The sequence below is a fragment of the Carassius carassius genome, chromosome 41 (genome assembly GCF_963082965.1).
Source record: "Carassius carassius chromosome 41, fCarCar2.1, whole genome shotgun sequence".
In the NCBI taxonomy this organism is placed as follows: Eukaryota; Metazoa; Chordata; class Actinopteri; order Cypriniformes; family Cyprinidae; genus Carassius; species Carassius carassius.
The window spans coordinates 11,285,213-11,310,213 of record NC_081795.1 but is presented as its reverse complement, the minus strand read 5'-3'; the positions used below and the strand labels follow the sequence as shown (position 1 = coordinate 11,310,213).

Genomic DNA, 25,001 nt, shown 5'->3' with positions numbered 1-25,001 from the left:
TACTGAAACCAAGCAGAGCTGTGGAAGGCAGCTAGCCTTTATATAAAGAAAAATGTTTGACAGCTAAAGTGTCCTAATGGATAATTACTGTAGTAAAATACACAGACAATGTTAGTTTGAGATGGAATTAATGTTTTCATCCAGATACACTCACCACCCTCTGTGCAAAGACACATACCCTGTTTCTTCATAAAACACTTTTTAGGCCATAATATATGAACGTTACCCTTCTAAAGCTCAGTGAGACTGAACCTGTGAAATAGAAACATCCCAGACAGCAAGCAGTTTCGGCCCAGATCTGGCCCACATCTGGCCTGCATGGATTTCGCGCGGGCCAGATCTGAGCCGGATCTGGGCCGAAACTTCTTGCTGTCTGGGATGTGGAAAAATGTTTGTACTGAATATCCACCTTTGTAAACCAAACCTAAACTGCACCCTTGTATTATTCTAATACTTACTTTATGATCGGGTAAAAGTTTGCTCTCTAGTAAATCATGTATTTCTCTATGGCCAATTATGTGCCAAAATCAAATCTAACCTTCAAACCAATGATGGCCCAAGATTAGAGGAGAATATCTGAAACTTGAATCTCACCATTAAATAATCAACAACATGTCTACGTACAATTAAAAACCATTGTTGTACATTACCATTGATAACTGATGGAGAAAACACATACAAATCTCCATATGCTGCTCCTAAGCAAACCTTCAAACATAGCAACACAGTTGCTTACACTTCCTTCAGCTTAAAACAAACTAAAACTGCGCATCTGTCTAGGGATCCCCTTTCCAACTGGCAACAATTTCAGTCCGAGTTTCCTTTTTTCCTTCTTTGGACTCAATGAATGTAGGCGGTGGTTTATATATGGTACATATGGGCGTAACTTCAGGCACAGATGCTTGGGTGTCTTTTAAAGACTAGCCTGGCAATCAGAAGCCTGCATCTCTACAGCAGAGAAGAAGCGCTTGGTCAGCTTGTGCCCGTCATATTTGAGCTGGGTGGTGTAGAAGGTCCGGGTGTGTTTGGGGTACACTATGGTGGTGCTCTGGTAGCGCTGCACCCGCTGACGGGGCTGGAACTCCAGCTGGGTCTTGTAATGTCTCCAGGTGCTCTGAGGCAGGGCCAACACCGTCTGCCTGCACATCTCCAGACCCAAACCCTTGGGCTGCAGGGTCACGTCCTGGATGAAGTGCCGATCTGAATCATAACGCACTGATGACGTGTATCTGTAAGAACACGTGTACCAAGTTAGTGCTACATATGAAATGCACCTGCCCAGAGCAAATCACCCAAATCCCAAAATCATGCGATAATCACAGTAAAAAAACAAAAAAAAATTTTTTTTACCTTATTTCTTTCAGTGGCAGAGGATCAAGTTCAATTCCTTCTCCATAGGACAATGCATGCAAATGGCGATTATTATGAACCTGTAATTAAGATTTTTTTAAATATCATTTGTATTTGATTATACATGCATACAAACATATCATTTTAACTATATATCATTTGAACTAAAAATTTATTAAGAACAACATAAACATTTAAATAAACCTAAATACCAATATTTAAAATAAATAACCTAATAAAAATGACACAACACACATAACTGTGTTTTGTTAATATTTTTGCATTAAGAAACCATACCACATCTGGCCCTCTGTTCTCGTCTTCTGTAATCGGGGTACCAGCCCCGGTGTTCTGTCGATTTGTGCTGCCTTGTCGAAAAATGCTACCTCCCATTAAAACCAATGGTAGCATAATTCGATAGCGAAAAGTGTTACCTATCAGATTTTGCTTCATGCATGATATTAATAAGGTGTGAGGCTTTATTAACATGTACACCTACCCCAACCCTAAACCTACCCTTACAGTATGATAAATACAGTGTTGGTAGCATAATCTGATAGGTAGCATTATTTGTCAGAACACCGGCGCCCTGCAGTAACCAGACGCTCGGGCTCGGGGGCAGACCGGAGTCAGGACTGTCCAGCGGCCGATCAGCTTTCAAATTCATATCCAGCGGATCGTCGTCACACACATTCCGCAGGTTCAGTCTTCCCACCATTGCTTTTAAAGTTGCTCAACACTTGCTCAACAGTTCCACAAGTTCTACAAATAATGCAGTTAAATCGAATTATGCGCAAAACTGTCTTTCTCTGTTATTTTCGCGGGGTAACCAGGGCTGACAGTGATCCGGGCGGAGTAAAGTAAACCAGCTGTGTGATGATGCCGTGAACGATCGTCGATAATCCGTTTCGTGTCGCTGACTCACCGCTCCCGTTTCCTCCGAGACTTTGAAACTCAGATCTGAAGCTGCTGCAGATGTGTTTGTTGTAGCCAAGTTCAAATGGCTTTATAAAAATTCAGAGCAAAATGGAAACATTCAGTCAGGGGGTCATCGCCGGGGAAGGTAGCGCAAGTTTCCCTGCTTGTCAGTCTGCCTGCATTCAAAATTGTCCGCACTCAATGACATTCATTGTTTTACAAGCGCCTGCGAGAAGGGAGACGCCTTTTAAACTGCCTCCCACTGCTGATTGGAGTCCCAATTACAGAGAGTCAGGAGTTCCTCCCTTTAAACACTGGCCAACTTCACATCGAGCTTAGGAGCAAGTAGAGTTAAAAATCACACAAATCAGTAAAGAAAAGAAAAAGAAAACTGTTTCACTGGCATCTATCTATCTATCCATCCACCCACCCATCAGTTTGTCTGTCTATTCACATAACAGTCATACAGTACATAAAATAAAGACCACAGTTTTGTCAAAGCCAATACAGGCAACAAATTAATTTTTTTATTGACAATTAATATCTGCAGTTGATATTAAAAAGATGTCCTATTCACAGACAGCAGGAATGTTTTCGTTATAAATCACAGCGGAAATCAATGCAAATATTGCAATCAAACATCACATTAGCCCATCCGACATAAATCATAAATTCACTGCAAACATTTTAGCTTTGATATGCACTGCTGCTGAGATCTTTTAACAGGTACATGCCACGTGCAGAGAATAAACAGTTTACGAAGGAGAGGGTGATTTTGGATTAAATGATTAAGATTACAGTAAACCGATTCCATGGTTCAAATAATGAGTTATTAAAAGGACTATAAAATAAGTTATTTCAAACAATAGGTAAAAAAAAAACTAATACTTTCTTTACACAAGTAAACAGCAGATGATACAAAGTAAAAGAATGTGTGCACACTCATATTTCTGCATTCCAATAATCTCCCATGAACTACTGTTATTGTTTGTGGAGAAAATGTGTCTCCCATGGGAAAGTGCAGGTGGTAATTATTTCTTGCTTACAGCTCCTGTAGGGATAAGACATCTACAATAGGTTTCTTTTTTCACCCCAACCTGGGCAAGTATTTCAAAAGCCAAAACAACTGGTTTGTCATTTCAGCAGGAGACAGGAACTCCCAAGCTCCTCTGTTGTGGAGCACCTGAGACCTGAAATCTCACTCTCCTACTCCACAGGCAACTTTACCCAGAGCACAGCCAAGACACACAGCTGTTTATTGTTAAAGTGAGGGGACAATTATAAAACCCCTGGATTTAAATCATTTTAATGTTGAAATCCCAGACCAGAAGTCTTTGTGCCAGGATAGCAGCAGGTTACTTTTCTGAGCCACACTGCCCTCTGTTTTGCTTTAAGTACAAGCATATTTCAGAGAAATGTGCAAAATAAATGACACTGTCGGTATTAGTGTTGTAAAGTGGAGGAAAAAAAGGGGGGGGGGTGACTCACACATGCCAGTTATGTGTTGAGGTTGAGGAAAGGACTTGAATCATAAAGCTCATAGTATTACAGTCATGAAAGCCTCAAAGTTAAACCATGATCTGTAAGAGAACATAAATACAGAAGACATAGCAGTGCTATTTATACACCATTCTCAATATGATAAAACTGTTGTCAGGCCATGCTGAATATCCAGACAGAGCACTTAAATTATTAGATTGATAGGAATAAAGTTCCTTCTAATTTACTGAATCCTCTTTTTAATGAGCTTTTCCAGTTTGCGGATCCGGGAAGATTCTTGTTCAGGGGTGGGGGCGCTGAAGGACAATGATGGGCCACCGTCTGGTCCTGATGGCGGATTAGACAACCTCTGTCTGAAAAGCTCCAGCATGGTGCTCTGCTCACTCCGTTTCAGGCCCTATAGAATTAGGGGGGGGGAAGAGGACTCTTTTGACCAATGAATTTCAAAGATCTTTTCAATAATTTATGTGCATAGCTTACTGATGGTGGAGCGATGTTCATTTAGTAGTTGTGAAATCCATCGGCAACCAGTAACGTTGTTATGTACCACAACAATCTTATTCCAAAGAGCTCTTTGCCTCTACCCATCAGGAGATGTTTGTATACTTGCATTCAGAGGTGGGAAAACCTTTTTTCTAACCCATCTACGTACATGCACTAACCCAGCTGATTTTAATTTGCACTGGTGAGAGGAAGGACTACTTAGTGAAATCAGCTGCTGTCTTGCCTTGTCTTTCCGTACTTCTTTTTTTTTTTTTTAGAGTGTTCGATAGTTTTTCCCGTCATTCCACTTTATTAAACATAACTTTTTTATGGATTGTAATATGATTTTTCTGCATATATTTTTTGTGTTAATAGCATCATCTAGTTTAAATTTAATGGGAATTGCTGCATTGGAACTGTTAAATAAATTAAAAAGTTGACGTGTTGAATACTTATTTCCCCCAATGTTACATACAATACATATTACAAGATTTTATCAATTTTAAAATTCCTTTTATGTGGGGTCCCTGATTTACTGGTGGTGGGATCTCATGAAATATGAGGATGATGCAAATCCCTGATGCAAATAAAACAGGCTCACCTTCATATCTAGAATCTTTTGGAACGTCTCAGGATTGCTGTCAGCAAGGAGCTTGATGTAGTTGTCCACAAAGACCACGGACGGCTCGTGAGGGGCCATGACCACCTGAGAGGTGAGGAGAAACACGTCAGTTAAACTCCAGCTGGGTTTTCCAAACTCAAAATTAACATTTTGTGGGGTATAATGAGAGAGTCTCAATTGAGCAGTAAAAAGAGGTTAAATGGGGTACAGGCCTGAATTGTGAATTTCTTTCTTTTCCCTCCAATTTTGAGAGTGGAAAAAATGTTTAACTGTATATCTTGCAAATATTTAGATTTGTAAGAGGGCAGAAGAACACATGGCTGACAGATGCAACAGATGCATTTTAATCCGCACCCTGTGCAACATTCCCCTTTATACAATAACTATTATTCTTTCTTTTCTTTTTACTCTCAGTACCTGAAGGAATAAGCCAGGGTATGCGGATAAGGGTCAAGGCAAAGTGGGACACGGAACACTTTGGATGGTCTTGAATTCTAAGCGTTCCTTCCTTTCCCTTTTAAGTGATTTACTTAGCGACCGTCCTGGAGACAGGCCAAGGGAAAGCCTTGAGGAGGCTTGTTATAGTTACCTCGTTAAAGAGAAAGAAAGAATAGAGAATAGAGTCTGCCTTTCTGTTAATTTCCAAAGGAGCCACAATGGAGAGAGACAGGCAAAATAATAATTTTAAAAAAAACCTATAAGACTGTGGAAAACAGCCACGTCTCACAGGCAGCAGCAGCAGAATGCTTGGCTCGCAGTGCCTCCTTCAGCTTCACATCTCTCTGAGGTTTGGACCCTATGATGGGCAGGAACCCGTTCCCAGCCAAGGAAAGAGAGAAAAAGTGAAGACATCTTTAACAGATTACTCTCCACGTTTACCCTATAATGAGCATCATGTGGAAAGCCAAGCCACCACCAGCAGTGAGGTCCTGTTTCACCCATAAACCGCTTAACGGGTGTCGCACTTAACTGATGTAATTCATCAATGATTAAGAAAGAATGATGACAAAGCGAGACTGTGGTGGCAAATGATTGTGCTATTGTTCCACAAAGCAGAACACAAAAAATAACCAATGCTTTGTATGGCCACATGGCAGCAGAAACATTGATGTTAAGAAGTGTACTGAAGTATGAACGGCTCTTCCAGGAATTTCAGAACAAAATGCTGATGAAGATGGTAATTACCTAAGAGGCACCGGGGGCCCAACAAAGCCAATCATTAAATGCCAACCAAATTTTAAAGACCCACCGTATGCAAGTGTTTCTTAAGCAGACCTTCAAGTGTCTATGAATGGCCACTGGTCATGTGCTTATGTTTGACTTTTATTGTGAAATCTGGCTGCTCGTGTTGTGGGAAGATCAGGCTGTCAGTTCAAAGATAACTCCGCTATTACAGGTATAGTTCACCCAAAAATCAATTACCGTTGTCATGTTTGTATTGTTCATTTGTGTTTTGGAAATGAACGAAAGTCTTTTGGGTTTGGAACAAAATTTTCATTTTTGGGCAAACTATCCCTTTAAGTTGGTTGGTTAGTTTTTTAAAGCCATGCCAGCTTCCTTGGCTTTTTTTTTTCATGGCGAGTAACAAGTTTAAATACGATTAAAGAACTATTTAAACACCTATATAAAGTTCACTTTTGTTTAGCTAAAAACTCAAGAAGGATTTAGGGTTGACTTTCTTCAAAACGTGTTTACTGAGAAATACAATAATCCTAAGAGTACTTAAACCAGCACAATTTAATAAAACTTGTTTAAGAGATAGTGGACTATGGCACTGAGAGCATGATATATTCATGTAAGACTTTATCAAAGTGGCCCATGTTTTCTTATAATGTTTTTTGTCTTATATATATATATATACACACACACACACACACACACACACAGTCGTGGCCAAAAGTTTTGAGAATTAAATAAATATCGGAAATTGGAAAAGTTGCTGCTTAAGTTTTTATAATAGCAATTTGCATATACTCCAGAATGTTATGAAGAGTGGTCAGATGAATTGCATAGTCCTTCTTTGCCATGAAAATTAACTTAATCCCAAAAAAACCTTTCCACTGCATTTTTTTGCTGTCATTAAAGGACCTGCTGAGATCATTTCAGTAATTGTCCTGTTAACTCAGGTGAGAATGTTGACGAGCACAAGGCTGGAGATCATTATGTCAGGCTGATTGGGTTAGAATGGCAGACTTGACATGTTAAAAGGAGGGTGATGCTTGAAATCATTGTTCTTCCATTGTTAACCATGGTGACCTGCAAAGAAACGCGTGCAGCCATCATTGCGTTGCATAAAAATGGCTTCACAGGCAAGGATATTGTGGCTACTAAGATTGCACCTAAATCAACAATTTATAGGATCATCAAGAACTTCAAGGAAAGAGGTTCAATTCTTGTAAAGAAGGCTTCAGGGCGTCCAAGAAAGTCCAGCAAGCGCCAGGATCGTCTCCTAAAGAGGATTCAGCTGCGGGATTGGAGTGCCACCAGTGCAGAGCTTGCTCAGGAATGGCAGCAGGCAGGTGTGAGCGCATCTGCACGCACAGTGAGGCGAAGACTTTCGGAAGATGGCCTGGTGTCAAGAAGGGCAGCAAAGAAGCCACTTCTCTCCAAAAAAAAACATCAGGAACAGATTGATCTTCTGCAGAAAGTATAGTGAATGGACTGCTGAGGACTGGGGCAAAGTCATATTCTCTGATGAAGCCCCTTTCCAATTGTTTGGGGCATCTGGAAAAAGGCTTGTCTGGAGAAGAAACGGTGAGCGCTACCATCAGTCCTGTGTCATGCCAACAGTAAAGCATCCTGACACCATTCATGTGTGGGGTTGCTTCTCATCCAAGGGAGTGGGCTCACTCACAATTCTGCCCAAAAACACAGCCATGAATAAAGAATGGTACCAAAACACCCTCCAACAGCAACTTCTTCCAACAATCCAACAACAGTTTGGTGAAGAACAGTGCATTTTCCAGCAAGATGGAGCACCGTGCCATAAGGCAAAAGTGATAACTAAGTGGCTTGGGGACCAGAATGTTGAAATTTTGGGTCCATGGCCTGGAAACTCCCCAGATCTTAATCCCATTGAGAACTTGTGGTCAATCCTCAAGAGGCGGGTGGACAAACAAAAACCCACTAATTCTGACAAACTCCAAGAAGTGATTATGAAAGAATGGGTTGCTATCAGTCAGGATTTGGCCCAGAAGTTGATTGAGAGCATGCCCAGTCGAATTGCAGAGGTCCTGAAAAAGAAGGGCCAACACTGCAAATACTGACTCTTTGCATAAATGGCATGTAATTGTCGATAAAAGCCTTTGAAACGTATGAAGTGCTTGTAATTATATTTCAGTAAATCACAGAAACAACTGAAACAAAGATCTAAAAGCAGTTTAGCAGCAAACTTTTTGAAAACTAATATTTATGTAATTCTCAAAACTTTTGGCCACGACTGTATATATATATATCTTAATATATCTATAAGATCTTGCACAATTAGAGCTGAACCCATTATGAGCATTAGGTGGATTAAAGCTGAATTCCAGGCAGTTAAAAGTCAGGAGCAGGAAAGCCCCAGAGAGCCTATTAAAAGCCTGTGGAGCATGCATAGGGCTGGAGACAGTGGTCAGGGAGAAGAAGGATGGCCTGGAGATCAGGGGGATGAAGATCCACTGAGACAAAAGCTATCCATTCCTCCAGTTGTATTTGATACAACAGAGCTTATATGTAAATATAAATTGAGATCTATGAGTGAGGATTATTAAACTGTGGACTGCTAAACTGCAGGGAGGAAAGTGAAGGCATGTGAGCACTTTCTGTCTCTCAGAGAGAGCTAATTAAACCAGATGTGCACAGCTTAGTAAATAACTGCGCTGCACCACGCAGAGCTTTATGAGCAGCTGATCATTAAAGACTTTCCTGTATTGAGCTTCTCATCAGGGAGGCCCGTTTAAGACCGAACCGGGTGAGTGAAATCTCAAATGTTTAATATCCGGGAATGCATGTGAGGTTCCCACCTTGAGGATCATCTCCGCTCGAGTCATTCCTTTAACCACTATTTTGGTGTAGCTGGCCGGGGCTTTACGGACCACCTGAGAGCCAATGGAGGGGAGGTCTAGAAGAACGGTCTTGAGGGAATGTGTGTCCAGGAGTAACTGTTCAGAAGAAAGAAAATAAAGAAATATGTTCTGAAGGTCCATGAAACCCAAACATCCCAGTGTCTAAATCCCTACCTACCTGCTCTGCTCCAACCATGCTGATTGGCTTACACCTGAACAGGTGGTTGATGAACTTTGGAATGAAGGAGCTGGAAGGTATGGATGAAAATAAAAGAGTCAGTAGGAGGTTAACAAACGCTGTGAACGTAATGACGAGACTTTGTTGCACCGATTAGTGAGTGACTCCGGGTACTGACTTGGTGAACTTAATGCAGAACTGGGTGAAGTATTTCCGGGTGGAGGCCAGGTTGTCTCTGATGATGGGCACATTTTGTTTGATGTGCATGATTACAGAGGTCACATACGGGCTTTGGTCTCCCACATGTTCCACACTCTGCCACGGCATCTGTACAAACATACAGAAAGTCAACTTCAAGGCTAGTATATTATTCTAAAGACTCTCTGGACATTGTTAACATTGACAAAAACTAAAAAAAAAAAGTTTTACAAACTGAAATACAATAAAGTTCATATTAAATGAAAAACTCACAATGAAAACACTGAAAACTAGAAAAGTTCCCTTGGCAACTAAATGAAATAAAATAAGTTTATGTTGAAGCTCCAAATTCACAAAACCTAAAAAATAAAAGCTAAACAGAAACTAACAAAAATTAGAAAAGCACATAGCAAAAGTACTGAAACTTAAGATGAAATTAAAATAAAAGCTGAAAATATAAAAATAAATTCAAAAAAAAAAAAAAGACTGATATTCAAATTCTGCCTGATAACAATAAAATCAAATTATTTTCATGTTATGGCCAATAACCTGGTTATATTAAAATTATTTGTACTATTTTATCTAATTTTAAAAAGAAATAACATTTAGGCATCACAACATTCTAATGTAGAATATGGGAAATTGATAAACATTTTGAGATTTGCTAAACATTACATTCAACAGTGTTATTAAAGATATAGTTCTTGTAAAAATGAAAATTACTTGAGGGTAATTCATGGGTTAATTTTCATTTTTGGCTAAACTATCCCTTTAAATTATTAGTGTTTTTATAGATTAAGTTTAGGTGAATGTTAGATAACAGCAAAGGTCATTTAAATAAAAAAATCCAACATCAGCAGGTATGATAAATTAAACCATAAAAACTTTTAATATCATCTGAAGACTGCTATTGTAACAATATGTTACCTTGCTCATTGCTGTGAGGGCTGGATCACATGCAGCATCCAGATCCTGAACCAAGAGCTGGATACTGTTTGAGATAACCCTGCCAAACAGAAAGATTCATGGGAAAATTACTTAACAGCTAGCAATTAATTTCCTTGGGCAAATATGTTTTTACTTCGTATTGGGCATCAAGTTAAGTGTGACTGGTATTTACGTGCTAAAAGTGTCCATCTCCCCAGTTAAATTGATTCTCTCCATTAGGGACTTGTCCACCTTCTCCTTGAGCTTCTCCTCCAGCTATGGACATGATATAGGACATGTGCATTATTAAAAACAAAAAACCCTATTCATTTTTAACATGTGAATGAAGAATGTGTAGTGGGTCACCTGCTGTGTGGTAGCCAGGCAGTATTCAGCCGTGCTTAAGATGCTGCAAATAAGACACAACTCTTCCATTGTGAACTTGGCCACTTCTGATCCCTCTTTCTCCTTCAGCAAGCTGCTGATGGTCAGACCACCACTACTGGTGCTGGTCCTGCATGAAAACATGCACAAACATGGTTACCAAAGCTACCTTACTCAACCCTTCTGCCATCCCGCTGAAAGAAACAAAGAAAAAAAGACTGCATGGAAACCACAAGACAGCTTCTCAAAAACAAAGATCTTTTTTGAAACTTCTAAAGACAATACGGGGTAAACCACACAAGGCGACAGGGTTTTTTTTTTTTGCTTTGAAGAGCGGTGCAGAGAAACCCCACAAATGAGACCACACAGAAATGACCATTCGCTCTCCTCTCCAGCATCACCACAGTACAACACCCCAAATAAAAGCCCCAGTGACTAGGAGGATCAAACTTTAACCATAAAAAGGGAGAAAAAAGTAGTCATGTGAGGACCAGTCAGGTGGCTCGACTCACTTTGGTAGGTTCCCAGAGAGGATCTTCCAGGCATATTCGCGTAGATACTTCTGGAAGATGGTGGTCAAAGCAATCATGGGTTCTCCGGTGCTCAGCTGTGAGCACTGGACCATACACTTCTTGTAGTACACGAAGAGATCTGCACAGCTGGGGAGCACAGCACCTCCCTCATCTGTCCCTGATTTAGGGGGACCCTGTGCCCGGAAATCAGCCACAAAACGGTCGATCAGCTCACCAAGATTTCTAATAAAGACAGAAAACAAAATGATTAATGACAGTAGGACTAGATGGAATTTGCAGAATTTATCTACATTTCTAATTAAAAGATGGGGGTACAAGAAAGGGAAGATCACAAGTGCTGAATCTGAAATGGAAGTTGGGAAGGAGGACCCTTAAATGACCCTGAAATGAATGGACTACTACTTGTGTGGCTCTGAGCTGATGATTGTGCACAATGTTCAAGCACATTTCACTCACTTATCCTGCGACTCAATGTAAACGTAGAGATGAGGCTCAAAGCACTTGGACACAATGCCATGGAAGGGGTTGTCTGGAGCCTTGGGCTTCTTTGGCTGTGAAAAGCAAAAAAGTACTTAATCAAGAATTTCTTAAAAAGTGTGTTATTTTAGTATCATTGAGTTACTATTTTACTGTTTGTGTTTTAGCTTTAAATATTTTGAATAAGATTTTTTTATATATATTTGCTTTAATTTTAGTTAAGATTTTAATAACTTTTTGTTTTTGTTATTTTATTCACATTTTGTTTTGTTTTTTTAAAGTGCCCCTATTATGCCATTTCCAATATTGCCTTTCATACAGTGTATAATGTAGCTGTATGTGAATGTAAATGATCTGCAAAGTTGTATAGCTGAAAGTGAACATTAGAAAGAAATGTAAATTGCATGTTGGAATGGCACCAAATGTGGTATCAGTTTCTATCAGAAGATGGGTGGAGTGGACTGCATGTGGTAAAAATGTGGTTGTTGTTGCATAAGAGCATGAAAATAAAAGTCATCAGCCTCACTCTATCCAAATCTTCATCCTTTTCTGATACGTTGTCCTCTCCTGACTCATCTTCCAAAAAGGGGTTTGTTGGTTCAAGAGGGGTCTCAGGTTTTTTCTGCTGAGAGAGCAAATGAGAAGAAACATCACAAAACAGCCAGATTAGCAGCATGTTCATGCCCCAGTAAAACCTTTTTGTGCTTGGCAGCAAACAGGCATGGCATCCAAAACATGGTCGTGGTCTCACCCCAGGCCCGTTGTTTAAGGTGCAGCCTGAGAAGCGCTTAGCCAACAGTCCTTCAAAATTGGTGGTCCTCTGAATAGCAAAGAGCAAAAGCTTGACCTCGATCTCCCTGGCACGGGCTCGCATCAGCTTGGCCAGCTCGATTCTGACCAGCAAACAAAAAAACAGACATAGACACAAGGTTGTCAGTAAAACCTAATGTGCCAAGTAGGACTAAGGCTTCAGGTCACTGCTTTTATAGGCCAGTGTGTGCAGAAGCATGGTTTGGCTGTTAAAGAAAACCACAGTGGATCAGTGTTGTATTCAGAAGAAAAGATCCAGTTACTGTCAGCTTGAAAAAGAATCGTTTTGTGAGAAGAAAATAAGCCTACATAGGGAGAAGATGATGATGTGGTGTATCCATTCTTACATAAAGCTTTGTCCAAAAAAAAAAAAAAAGAGAAATATATTAGATTGGATTACAGTGGACCTCAAATGTTCTTTCCAGGCACTGAGGGTTTTGTAAGGACTCTCTTGAGAGGAACACACATACACACACAGCCTACTTTAGACTGTCAGTACCACTACTGAAATCCCAGACACATAACCAGTTCCTTTCCATCTAATAATTCATGTCATACTGCGCACAATTATGTCTTTTATTAAGCCATGCCATAGTTGTGTGCTGTCTAATGTCTAGTCTTCCAAGCTAACCACTAAATGCACATGTAAACCCCAGGGGTATTTTCTCAATAGGGTTATAGAGATATGGTTTTATGCTACACTAACATAATGTCAGAATTACGGTAATTACAACTCTACTCAGAACTGTCTCCAGACTCATAAATTATTTGTTTCTATGGCAACACTCATTAAGCCACATCATATTGTTAATGAATACAGCAAAATATACATAATCACTATAAATGCTACACCTCTGTATTCTCTTTTCAAACTTTGAAAAACAGTAAAATTACATGAAATAGTAAACAAAAAATGTACAGTTAGCTACATACACTACTGTTCAAAAGTTTGGGGTAAGAACAATTTTTCTCTCTTATGCTCAGGAAGGATGCATTTATTTAATCAAAAACAGAGAAGCAACAATATTGTATTACTGAAATATTATTGCAATTATTATAGTTTTAATTTCTTTCAGACAAAAATTAAAATCTTACTGCACTCAAACTTGAATGGAAGTGAAAGTGTAACCATCTTTAGTTATAAAGACATAACTATACCAAGGATATTTGTATTCAGCTTCAAATAACAAACAAGCTTGAGAAATTGAAGCTTTAATAGAACATTTACATGTAATTAGAAGATCACTTATGTTTTTTCCACTAAAAATATAAATAATTCCAAAAACAATTAAAAATATATCCCATGTGCAAATGCAAACTACTTTTTGTGAATAGGTGAATGTCTTGTTGCCAAAAAAAGAAATCATCCACCTCGAGTGAGCAACATTTTAATAGCATTATGGAATGTTATTTATAGCGAACATTTTATATCCCAATATTTGCATAAAAATGTGGATGGAAATCTGACTAATGACATGGATGGTTTTTAAAAGTCAAGAACTTATGAAGAACCAATATTATGTGAATGCAGCATTAGTGTGAGGTGTTTGATCGTTACCTGGTGATATGACAGAACTCCACAGCGATGCGTTCAGTCATGCACCACTCCTCAGGAAACATTCGCCCATACTTTTCTTCATAGTCCACAAGCTGACGCTTGATCCACGCATAGCGCCGGTCTATCTTGTCGAGCCACGCCACCTGTCCTCAGGACAAACAGCAGAACAGACCATAAGTGTGCTGGTATAGCACAATTTCAGCATGTACAGGATGCACAAGGTCACACTTACATCCTGGTTTTCTTGGAAGAGCACCAGGTATTCTGAAAGGTGCTGCCTGAGAAACTTTTTGATGATCTCCTGCTTAATCCGAGGATCCAGGACATTTGCCACCAAGCAGGCATCCCTGAGAACAATGCTAGGACCTCCAGATTTCTGTAAATATCAAACTAAATGTGTCACAGGAATGATAGAGAGACTGGCTAGGCACTAATACTGAGAGGTGATTATTTACAATCTTTTCATCAGAGCTCTGCATCTGTACCTTTGACCCCTGGGCAGGAAAAGTCTCTTCAAAGTCGGCCAGTATCTGCGTGCCAAGCTCGCTCTGTGCCGCTTTAACTCTGAGGAAGAGCAAAACAGATGGGTGAGTGTTTATTGGACAGTGGACACCTGGTGGTGTTAGGATTCCCTGCTGTCTAATGAGTTTTAAAAGCAATAAATTCATGATTCCAAAATTTTAGAATCTAGAGCAATACAAGTGATATTTCATAATACTTCACAATTTTGTTACAACAAATATAAATATCAAAAAATTAAAAGTCATTAAAAGTTTAACAATGACAACAATGAAATTGATAAAAGAAGATTAAGAGCATTGAGTGGAATAAATCAAGGGCAGGTTTCTCATTTTCTTGTAAATACTGTTTGATTAAAATCAATGATAATTGGCAGGTCTAATGCATAGATCCCATGTTTTGAGAAACATTTTGTTTTGCTTATTTACTTTCATAAATCCACAGCGTTTACTTCGTCAACACAGGCAGTTTGACCAAGACATGCCAGCTGACCTTGTGTAGCCACGTCACTACAAAGCTTTCCTTCACTATATCTTTTTTCCATTGAACTTTGTAACTAAATAGGAGAAGTTTTGACATCCCTAGTCATGGTCTATCCCTATGTACCAGTCTCTGTAAGGGCAATGTGAACAGCTCGTACCTAGGTCCCTCTAAATGAAGGCATCTCTTAGAACAACTGGCACTGGGGAAATAAATGGAACTGAGACAGAAATAACAGCTGCTTGTAAGAAAACAGATGTAAATTCAAACTGTATTAACGAATAAGGCCAAACTGTACTTTCGACCAAAGTCTCAGAAATCTAAGAGGCAGTGTAAAGTAAGCCCAATCCCATCAAAAAGGTTTGAATGAACCACAACTTTATAATTAGAAGATGCTCTTTTAGTTTCTGGATTATTTGCTTGCGCAAGCAAACTCAACACAAGTGTCATCCAAAATAAATAAACAAGATAGATGGAGAGATGGAGACACATGTGCTTGCCAGTCAGACACCAGTCTTCAACGTGGCACATGGCTGCCAATTTGCTCTCTTACTAGCACCATTAAGACCTCGACACTGTCTGAACCGCAGCACATCCCTCAGCTGCCGCCCCGATCAAACATCTCTGGCACACCTCAAAACCAACCAGACATCTCCATTTAGGGACAGTCTGGCTCAGAACGAAAGCATCTCAGTTTCTCTATATTTGGCATGAACTAATATTAAGAATCACAAAAATCCAATTAGACTTCACAAGAATTTCCTCAAGACATTTTGTCCTCATAATATGTGGTAAGCTTGTGTAGTTCAAAAGAACAGCGATAAAATCAGTCCATCTGATAACCAAAAGGGGCTAATATTATTTACATGCTAAATTCCTAAACACAGTCCCCACCCTCATCAAATATAATCTCTTTCTACAACACAAAAGAAACAGACGAGGAAAAAAAACAAGAGTCAGGCAGCGGTCAGAAACCAATGATGTACTCTGGCAAACTTAAATGCTGTTTTAACAAAACACTGGATTCGCTTGATGTACAAATGCATACTCAACCAAACAAACTCTCATCATCACTCAAGGATGGTGTTTAACATATGAGGTCTGTCTGCGAAAGGTCTTATGAACCAATGGGGTAAACATGACTAAAAGGGCACTGAAAAGGAACTGCAGATACATGCTTTTCCATAGAAACATTTAGAACCTGGAACACACAGGGGAATTGTTTTTCCACATCAAACACACCCTTCCTAGCCATCTGCTTATGATACAACAGCTTTATCAGAGCATCCAACATAAAAAAGCAATGCGAAGAGCAGAATCATAGGGACCGAAGACCTGTTTCTTTCATAACAAAAGGCCCAGTCTCTAAGCCTGCAGGGGACAGGGACTGCACCACCCAAACCAGAGAGAGCACCTCCTCTGGGAAAGGCTCAAAACAAAGAGCCAGAGTGGAAAAAAAATTCAATAATGAGACAGCGTGAAGCAGATTTCCTTCCTGTGCTGCATCTTCAGTAAACATGAACAGGATCTACAGACTCGCAGAACCATGATTTAGTCAAATACACAGTGTGTGAGTGAGACATGTGTCCTTAAGCCTAGTGCTCTTACCTTTCTGAGAGCTGGCGAATCTGGGGGATGCCCATGTACTTCTGGAAGTGCTCGAGCACGTTGACTACACCCTGAAGGAGATTGGCTACCTCCCCATACTGCCTCTTTCGAGTCATAGCTCTGCAAAGGTCCAATTAGACAAGCTTTAAGCACACTGTTAGGACTAAGTAAATGGACTAATCATGGGAGAAGGGATCTTGAATAAATATACTCAAGAGAGTCCACTCCGCCAGCCAGCATGTGCAGGTGATTGAGGGTGGTTATAGAAGTGGTCAGGTGACGCTTCGCATGGTCCAGCTGCTTGATATCCCGTGTGATCTCTTTCACCTGAAGCACATTTAGATACAATACAAGTTCATTTAGGCACCACAGTAATATACAGTGTAAAAATGGACGTTCATTTAGAAATTTGCTAATAATTACATTTGTTGATTACATATTATATATGTTGGCAAAGGTAACCTAAAAGTAAAGCTAGAGGAAAAAAACATGCACGTCAATTTTTTTTATTATTTCAGTAATAAAACCTATTTTTTTTATCAATATTTATTCAATACTAAAAAAATTTTAATATCAGCTAATAACCTTATGGCTCCAACATATCATGCATTCTTTATATCGCTTCACCATATTGAGGACACTGGGACAGGGCTTTGCTATTGTGCTCCTGCCTTCCTCCCCTTGCCCTTCATTACATTCACAGATGGCCAGTGTTACCTTGGGCTCAAAAAAATTGCTGTGGACAAAAACCACAGGATGTCACAGTTTCTTGTGCCTCGGTTACCCAGTCTGTTGGGGTGGGTGAATGGTAAAATGGCTATTTACTCTGGGTTGACCTTCAGGCCTTAAATGACTAGGATCCTGTCTGGAGGGCTTATTTTTACTCACCATTTGCTCCGATTTCTCCGCTTTGTCTTTGATGTCTTTGATTTTTCCGAAGAGTTGCTGGATGGCTTTCTGGGCCTCCTCCAACGCCTGGAAGAGGAGACAAAAGATGACCCAAAACAGCACCACGGTAGCGTTTTCTTACAGCTCACTGTCAGTTTGATGTTTTCCGTGAAACAGCAACCTGAAGTTCACTGGCTTGAGTGGAGTTTGTTTTGGGCTGGTTAGGGGATTAGAAAAACACACTCAATCTAAATCTTTTCACCACATCAAAAGCAATTAATAATGAACTCATATTTAGTATGAAAATAGAGTCTGAATGGTGTTTTAATGGACATGCTTCCTACCTGCACGCCTGACCTTCCAGCCACTGTATTATTTTTAGCAGGAAGATCTCTGCACTTCAACAGGGGGGGGACCAAACCACATGGCCTGATGAAACCAGTTTTTACTTGACATTCTTGCAGGCAAAGACTGTAGCAGTTGCACTGTTGGCTCTTCTACAAGTTGCCCTACCTGATGCCACCACATCACAAGGCTCCTGGCTCGGCACTGATGGGATCTGATCTTCCTGGCCACTCGAATGCAGAGTCACGGCCAGTGGCACACCTCCCACTGCAGCCACACTGCCAGTGTTTGGACTCTGACAATGCATAATTAATACTTCTTTCAAGAGCAGCTGCAGCACTGGATGAGTGTGAATACTGGCCGTTGCCAGTGTACTTAGAGAGACGTGCCTGGGCTGAGAGCAGAGAGACTTTGACCGTGTCTTTTGCCTCGCTCCTTCACAGGCAAATAGAATGCTAACAGCCGGCACCAGCTGTCACCTGGAATTTACCATTTTTACAAGCCACCAAAAACACGGAGATGCTTTGAGCCACACACACACACACACACACACACACACACACACACAGTGCATTCTCCTTTCTAAGAAAGGATTCTTCAAATTGCAGTATTGACTTGATATCTGAAGCAAAACTAAAGCCCAGGTGTTAACTATGATGCATCTAGTTTAAGGGCCATATTGTACTGTAGTAGTGCAAGTTAAGAAGCCATCCAGATCTGACATCTGAAAGCAAGAAAGATGAACTGCTTGTTGAAGGATAGTCCCTGGGTTTCCTCCTTATACTGCTGATCAGGAGAATGAGAAAGTGGTTTATTTGGATCTGGCAGGAAGAGCAGCAGCTGCTACGCATGTGGACTCTATTTGCAGTTTCAGGATGTTTTCCCCCCCAGATGGTTTAGGCAGGCCACAAACTATAGAACGACATGGATGCTGGTAATGGATGCATTTCCCTGAAGTGTTGTGACTCGACTGGAGAATATGTAGAAGTGTTGAGAAAGAAACATTTTGGTCATTAGGACAGCTTAACAGCTGCTGACAGGCAGGAATGAGACCGTGCGATTATTTCATCTGTGATTATGTTGTCAATCATGTACATCATTCCACACAGGCATTATTGGTAATTGTCTTGCATGCAATTATTTCCTAAAATGCAAAATATTAACTAGAGAGCCTGGTTGTCCCCTTTTACCTTTAACCCTATACTGTACAATATAATCTCAGAGTTACGATTTTCTTTGTTTTGTAAGATATTAAGCATGTTGGGTCATAATAAAATGGCTATTTTTAATGGCTATGGTCATTTAAAAATATTTTTTCTGCCATGTGGAGGATGCACATTTTTGTTTTGCAGAACTGCCCTCAAATTTAACCCATCAAACTATGATTCACATTTGTTAGTGAGTAACTTTCATATTAAAACATCTGCAGATATAAATAATTTTTTTTTTAGAAGTAATTGCTTAAATATTGCCTAGAAGCAACACTGAATTAATAATGTACATTACTGTAAAAAGGTTTGGGTTCAGCAATATTTTTTTTATTATATCTAATATATATTTTATTCTGCAAGGATGAAATTGATCAAAAGTGACAGTAAAGACTACATTGTTACAAAAAAATTATTTTAATTTGCAGTTTTAACGAACAGCATAATTTGCAGTTTATTGCAATCAATTTGCAAAATAATAATAATAATAATAATAATAATAATAAATGCTGTTCATTTAATTTTCTATTCAAATAATCCTTTATTTTTCTTCAGTTTCCACAAAAAATATGAAGCAGCACAACTGCTTTCAACATGATAACATATTAGATTACATATTAGAATGATTTCTGAAGTATCATGTGACACTGAAGACCGAAGGGTATGGCTGCTGAAAATTTCCAACTTTTCCAGCTTTTCCAACAGAGGAATAGATTACATTTTAAATATATTATAATAGAAAACCATTTTAAATTGTAATATTTCACAATGCCATACTGTTTTTCTGATCAATCAATTTTGATCAGCCTTAGTGTGGATAAGAGACTTCTTTAAAAAAATAAAAAAATAAATAAAAAACCTCACACACACCCAACTTTTGAACAGGTATGTGTAGTTGTTAAAGTCGTTTTTTTATGTATGTGTGTATAATATATATATATATATATATATATATATATATATATATATATATATATACACACACACACACACACACACACACACACAGTACAGACCAAAAGTTTGGACACACCTTCTCATTCAAAGAGTTTTCTTTATTTTCATGACTATGAAAATTGTAGATTCACACTGAATGCATCAAAACTATGAATTAACACATTTGGAATTATATATGGAATTATATACATAACAAAATAGTGTGAAGCAACTGAAAATATGTCATATTCTAGGTCCTTCAAAGTAGCCACCTTTAGCTTTGATTACTGCTTTGCACACTCTTGGCATTCTCTTGATGAGCTTCAAGAGGTAGTCACCTGAAATGGTCTTCCAACAGTCTTGAAGGAGTTCCCCGAGAGATGCTTAGCACTTGTTGGCCCTTTTGCCTTCTGTCTGCGGTCCAGCTCACCCCTAAACCATCTCGATTGGGTTCAGGTCCGGTGACTGTGGAGGCCAGGTCATCTGGCGCAGCACCCCATCACTCTCCTTCTTAGTCAAATAGCCCTTGATGCCTTCAGTGTGACATAGTCATGAAAATAAAGAAAACTCTTTGATTGAGAAGGTGTGTCCAAACTTTTGGTCTTTACTATATATATATATATATATATATATATATATATATATATATATATATATATATATATATATATATATATATATATATATATATATATATATATATATATATATATATATATAAATAAAAGTGTTGGATTTATTTATTAATTTATGTCCCAAAAAAAAAAAATTCCCCAGATGACTAAGACAGAGATCGGACTATAACGACTGATAGAAAAACACACACGCAGTAAACTTTCCATCCTGTATTTAGATTAAATATTTATAGTACATTCTTGGGGAGGCTCCTTCACGACATTCCTAATAAGCAGCTCCAGATGCCAAAAACTACATGAGACATCCTGATCCCAACTGGCTCCCTGACAGCTATAAACCTCTCATCTGAATGCTCCATCTGGGAACAACAGCATGACAATTTTTTTTAATTTGGAACTTTCTGCAGCACTGAGGAAAATAATGTATCTTACCACAAACCCTGCGTGAGACCAAGGGGAAGGCAAAGCATGGGTTGTCCTCAATTAATTCACACCAAATGCTTTGGCACACTGTTGACTTTCCTTTATGAATGATATCATACATCTAACAAGTTTCCCCACATTGTCAACTGCTTTTCCAATTCAGTGAATGTTTCCAAATACGTTGTTGTCAGTTAACAATAGTCTGGAATAGCACTTTCCACACACTGTAAATGTTCCGATAAGCACCACAATAAATATTGTTCAGATAAAGCAAAGACACAGAGTACATTTTTTCCTTTTTAACAGAATAAAGTTTGGTGAACAGCTAATTATTCCACTGAATCCACATCAGAGAAAACCATAAAAAAACATTACTTGAAATATAACCATTTATAGAACTTACTATTTATTAAAACTACTATTTATAGAAATTACAAAAATAAAAAAAAAAGTGTTTCTGTAGGTTTTATGGTATAAAGTAAATTGACTAAGATTTCATGACTAAGCAAAAATATTTAAAGGAATAAATTGAAGGGAATATAATGTCTACAGAGCAGCCAATGAGTTGTAGTAGCAACACTTTAATGTTTCAACAATTTCCAACAGATCTCCCTTTTTAATTCATTTTACAAAACCAAACAGCTTAATAGCTTCCAACCACTAGAATATGGAAATAACTTTTACTGTACCTCATAATCACAATGCAAAAAAAAGAAAATAAAAAATAGAATCTTCCTCAGCATTTTTTTTTTCAGTTCCTAGGTCCTTCTCGTCTTCAGAGAAAGTTTATGATTAAAACAAGAAACTCAAGTAAAAGTATACTGATTTAAGAAATGTTTAGATGTCTGTATGGGAAAAAAAGACAAACATACTGAGGAAGTTATACTTTTTTTTTTTTTTGTAGTTGCAGCATGCATCATGCATTACTTTATGAATTTAAGAAGTCCTTTTCTGTTTTAAGACCTGCGAAAACCATGCAAAATGAAAATGGAAAATATAAAAATAAAAACTCCAAATTCAAAATATTATATTAAATACAATAGTATCTCAATGATTCGGAAACAACACTGATCCACAGAGCATGCATACAATAACAATACCAATCTGTGACCATCTCAGATACTATGTATCAGGCCCTCAGCTTCATCCAATCTTCAAAGAGCCCAGACTCAGTCGCAAAGAAGGCACCAAATGACCAGTTCTAACTTTCTATACCACAGTGGAGTATGTGAAAATACTCGCTTAACACAAACACATCCGTCCACCTCCTCCACACTGCTAGAAATGTCATCAAGCAGACCCCTGGAATCCTGTTCCAGACACGGATGTCTCATCTCACTGATAAATACTGCACAGACTAAACAAAAAAGGTCTGCAGCGGGTCTTTCCAGTCCTCTCCCTCGGTCTCCACCATTACTCTCCACCTTGAGATATATAATCCACACTTCCCCGCCGTTACATCTGGGGAAAGGATTTTTCCTCTGCTCTGTGGAAACACCTCAGAAGGTTACAGGCCGTGAGACTTGTGGCCCGGCGTTAATGGTGATCCATTCAGACACAACCAATTTCCACTAGCGGTGTTTGCTGTTAACTCAGGAACAGCTGAACCCTGAATCACAGGTCTAAACCATGCTGCCTCACCACATCTCAATAAAGGGGCTGCATTCCACCTCAGCCTGCCGCTTTGTTTAAGAACGGATCTGTGTTGAATCAACATTTCCATCCTGGTCCAAGAAATAGCAGGACACTAAACCACAATGTGGATTGGAATTGCTGCTGAGAACAGGGAAATTCAGAGTAAAGTGTGCCTTCCATTCCAGGAAGAGAGAGCGTCTGGGACTCTGAAGAGCCTTGTTCACTTCCAGAGACACGAGATGGAAGAGATGCACAAGACAACGATGGTTTTGAGAGCCATTGTGAAGCGGAGAGAGTGGTTTACCATGAGGAAAGTTCAAAAGCTGCTTAAACAACTACAATGATTTCATTATAGTAGAAAAACCCATGTAGCTCACCCAAAAATTCAAACACTATCATTGTTTGTTCATACTTATGTTGTTCCAAATCTGGATGATTTATTTAAGCTATATTAAAATGTAGGGCTTTTTGTCCACATAATGAAAGTCAGTGGGGTCCAATGTTGTTTGACCTTCACTGTATGGACAAATGTCCTCCAAAATATCTTGTTTTGTGTTCCACAGAAGAAAGACAGTCACAAAAAATGACTCTGGAACCCTATTAGATTGGAACCCCATGTGGCATAATGTTAATGACATTATGAACGTGGAACCAAAAGCCTCACCTGTCTGCCATCCTGCCCCACATTAGTCTGTCCCCTCACCACAGTCCTGATGTTGTCATCCAACCGTCTGATTAAAAGAATTATTTACAATACCAATTTAATAAGAATGAAACCTAAAGAACCTCTATATAAAAATAAATGCAGTCAATATAAGGGTCTAAATATTAAAAACTCACCTGATTTTAAGTCGAATGTTATTCACCACTTCATCTATATTCGCCAAAGACTTTAAAAAAAAAAAAAAAAGATTTAAAATCAAGATTTGGAGGGAAAACATATCTTTGAATTTTATCTCTTTTAATAATCAACATCTTAATAGTCACTTCTTCTTGCACGGAGAGAGCAGTGCTTTCTAGTGGCCAAAAAATGCAGACATTCAATAGAGGAGAATTTATTTAGTAATGTAAAGGAAAAAGCATTTGTAAATTAGTAGCATTATTGGTCAATTGCACCAATATGGGTGACCGTAACACAAGTGTTAAATTAGGTTTATTATTTATTTGCATTACTGAAGCTAATAGTATGTAACAGTATAATGCTGCTTAGAACCAGAGCTTAAATACACATAAAAAGATACACATTCATCACGCTGAGCATTGCCCAAGTATTCTAATTCAGACTCACCTGTTCTGTTGGAAACAAGCTGTTAATGTATTCAACCGCATTGAAGTCAGCTCGATCCAAAGGGTCCTGGCTGGGGAAAACCTACAAAAATTAGCAGATAACATTTGATATAGCCAAGACCAGAAAAGCAGGCTCTGCTGAATGTGAGAATCAGGCGTCCACAAGTTTTCTAAAGACGTTCTGTGAGTCTGAAGTGACCATCAAGCTTTTCCACACTGCAATCCGATCAGGTGGCACCTTAAGAGGCATTCATGGCCCAATAGTCACTTTAACTATATATTAAGAACTCCAGAACTCTTTCAGAGATAAAACTACTGATATTAAAGATAAAACTGTTGACCATTTCAAAGGTTTTCAATATTTCTAGACAATCAGAAAGCCCTTGGATCAATGGTATAAACATAAGCTATATTTAGTAGCATTTTTTTAAGTACACAGACTAACATTAGTCCATTTTACGATTCTTTAAAATTGACTTTTTTCATCTTTTAAACGTACTCCCTTGCTGAAAACCCTGGATATGTCAAGGTGTCTCCTGTTTTGACACCTGCCTTCAAATCACAAGCTAGCAATGACTACTTTGCGATTGCTGGTCTGTATGTTAGTTTTAGAACTGAAGTCGGTTTTGACAACAGCTGTCTACGCAAACTAAAAATACTTAGCATGATAAATAAACAAAACATAACTAAAACTGTGAGCATTAATGGAGATTGTTTCAACTGGCTATTAGCATCTCATGAGAAGACAACAACTGACAGCTTGTGTGCTTTCTCTCTCTCGGACACACTCTGCAATAAAAACAGACACAACGCCAGTTCATCCGAGTTACCTGCTCAATGGCCAGCTGCACTTCTGGAGTAAGGTGTAATATCGCCTCCAAATCTTCCACAAACTCTAATTCTTCGTCCTCCATCATTGTGAACAGTAAACAGTCGTTTTATTTCCCTGTGCTGACGTGAATGCTTCTTTACCGTGTCAATGCGCAGGGAAAATAGGGTTTATTAGCGCCATCTGTGGCTCTGGAGCCCCAACACGAACCACGTGATGCTGGC

General features: G+C 38.9%; 2 protein-coding genes across 4 annotated transcripts; both read right to left on the bottom strand.

The window, feature by feature from the left end:
* Positions 1–386: 386 nt before the first annotated feature.
* On the bottom strand, positions 387–3,430 carry LOC132122713 (refilin-B-like). 2 transcript variants are annotated; one of them, XR_009426422.1, is made up of 5 exons: positions 1,936–3,430; positions 1,648–1,697; positions 1,351–1,430; positions 584–1,229; positions 387–453 (listed from the first exon to the last, which is right to left on the bottom strand). XR_009426422.1 is itself a non-coding variant. In XM_059533056.1 (4 exons), the coding sequence occupies exons 1-4, from the start codon at positions 2,066–2,068 to the stop codon at positions 914–916; spliced, it is 579 nt and encodes a 192-aa protein (XP_059389039.1). In that variant the 5' UTR covers positions 2,069–3,430; the 3' UTR covers positions 388–913. The 2 variants fall into 2 exon arrangements, 1 of the variants encoding a protein (XP_059389039.1); XM_059533056.1 differs by having other exon boundaries at positions 388–1,229.
* A 28-nt stretch (positions 3,431–3,458) lies between these two features.
* On the bottom strand, positions 3,459–24,936 carry LOC132122710 (vacuolar protein sorting-associated protein 53 homolog). 2 transcript variants are annotated; one of them, XM_059533052.1, is made up of 22 exons: positions 24,779–24,936; positions 23,950–24,030; positions 23,502–23,551; positions 23,326–23,392; positions 17,480–17,566; positions 16,803–16,918; positions 16,592–16,711; positions 14,470–14,548; positions 14,217–14,360; positions 13,985–14,127; positions 12,368–12,509; positions 12,143–12,241; positions 11,596–11,690; positions 11,119–11,361; positions 10,589–10,736; positions 10,416–10,498; positions 10,223–10,301; positions 9,276–9,424; positions 9,098–9,167; positions 8,878–9,015; positions 4,853–4,957; positions 3,459–4,165 (listed from the first exon to the last, which is right to left on the bottom strand). In XM_059533052.1, the coding sequence occupies exons 1-22, from the start codon at positions 24,863–24,865 to the stop codon at positions 3,992–3,994; spliced, it is 2,499 nt and encodes an 832-aa protein (XP_059389035.1). In that variant the 5' UTR covers positions 24,866–24,936; the 3' UTR covers positions 3,459–3,991. The 2 variants fall into 2 exon arrangements, with proteins under 2 accessions (XP_059389035.1, XP_059389037.1); XM_059533054.1 differs by having other exon boundaries at positions 12,143–12,238.
* Positions 24,937–25,001: the final 65 nt, after the last annotated feature.

Coding starts and splice junctions, on each gene's coding strand:
- LOC132122710 (XM_059533052.1), bottom strand. CDS start 24,865: ATGATGGAGGACGAAGAATTAGAGTTTGTGGAAGATTTGGAGGCGATA. Junction 17,567..23,325: donor TGGGGCAGGATGGCAGACAG/GTGAGGCTTTTG, acceptor CTCCTCTTCCAG/GCGTTGGAGGAGGCCCAGAA. Junction 16,919..17,479: donor CGGAGAAATCGGAGCAAATG/GTGAGTAAAAAT, acceptor AATGTGCTTCAG/GTGAAAGAGATCACACGGGA.
- LOC132122713 (XM_059533056.1), bottom strand. CDS start 2,068: ATGGTGGGAAGACTGAACCTGCGGAATGTGTGTGACGACGATCCGCTG. Junction 1,431..1,647: donor AGAACAGAGGGCCAGATGTG/GTATGGTTTCTT, acceptor TCTTAATTACAG/GTTCATAATAATCGCCATTT. Junction 1,230..1,350: donor CTGCCACTGAAAGAAATAAG/GTAAAAAAAATT, acceptor GTGTTCTTACAG/ATACACGTCATCAGTGCGTT.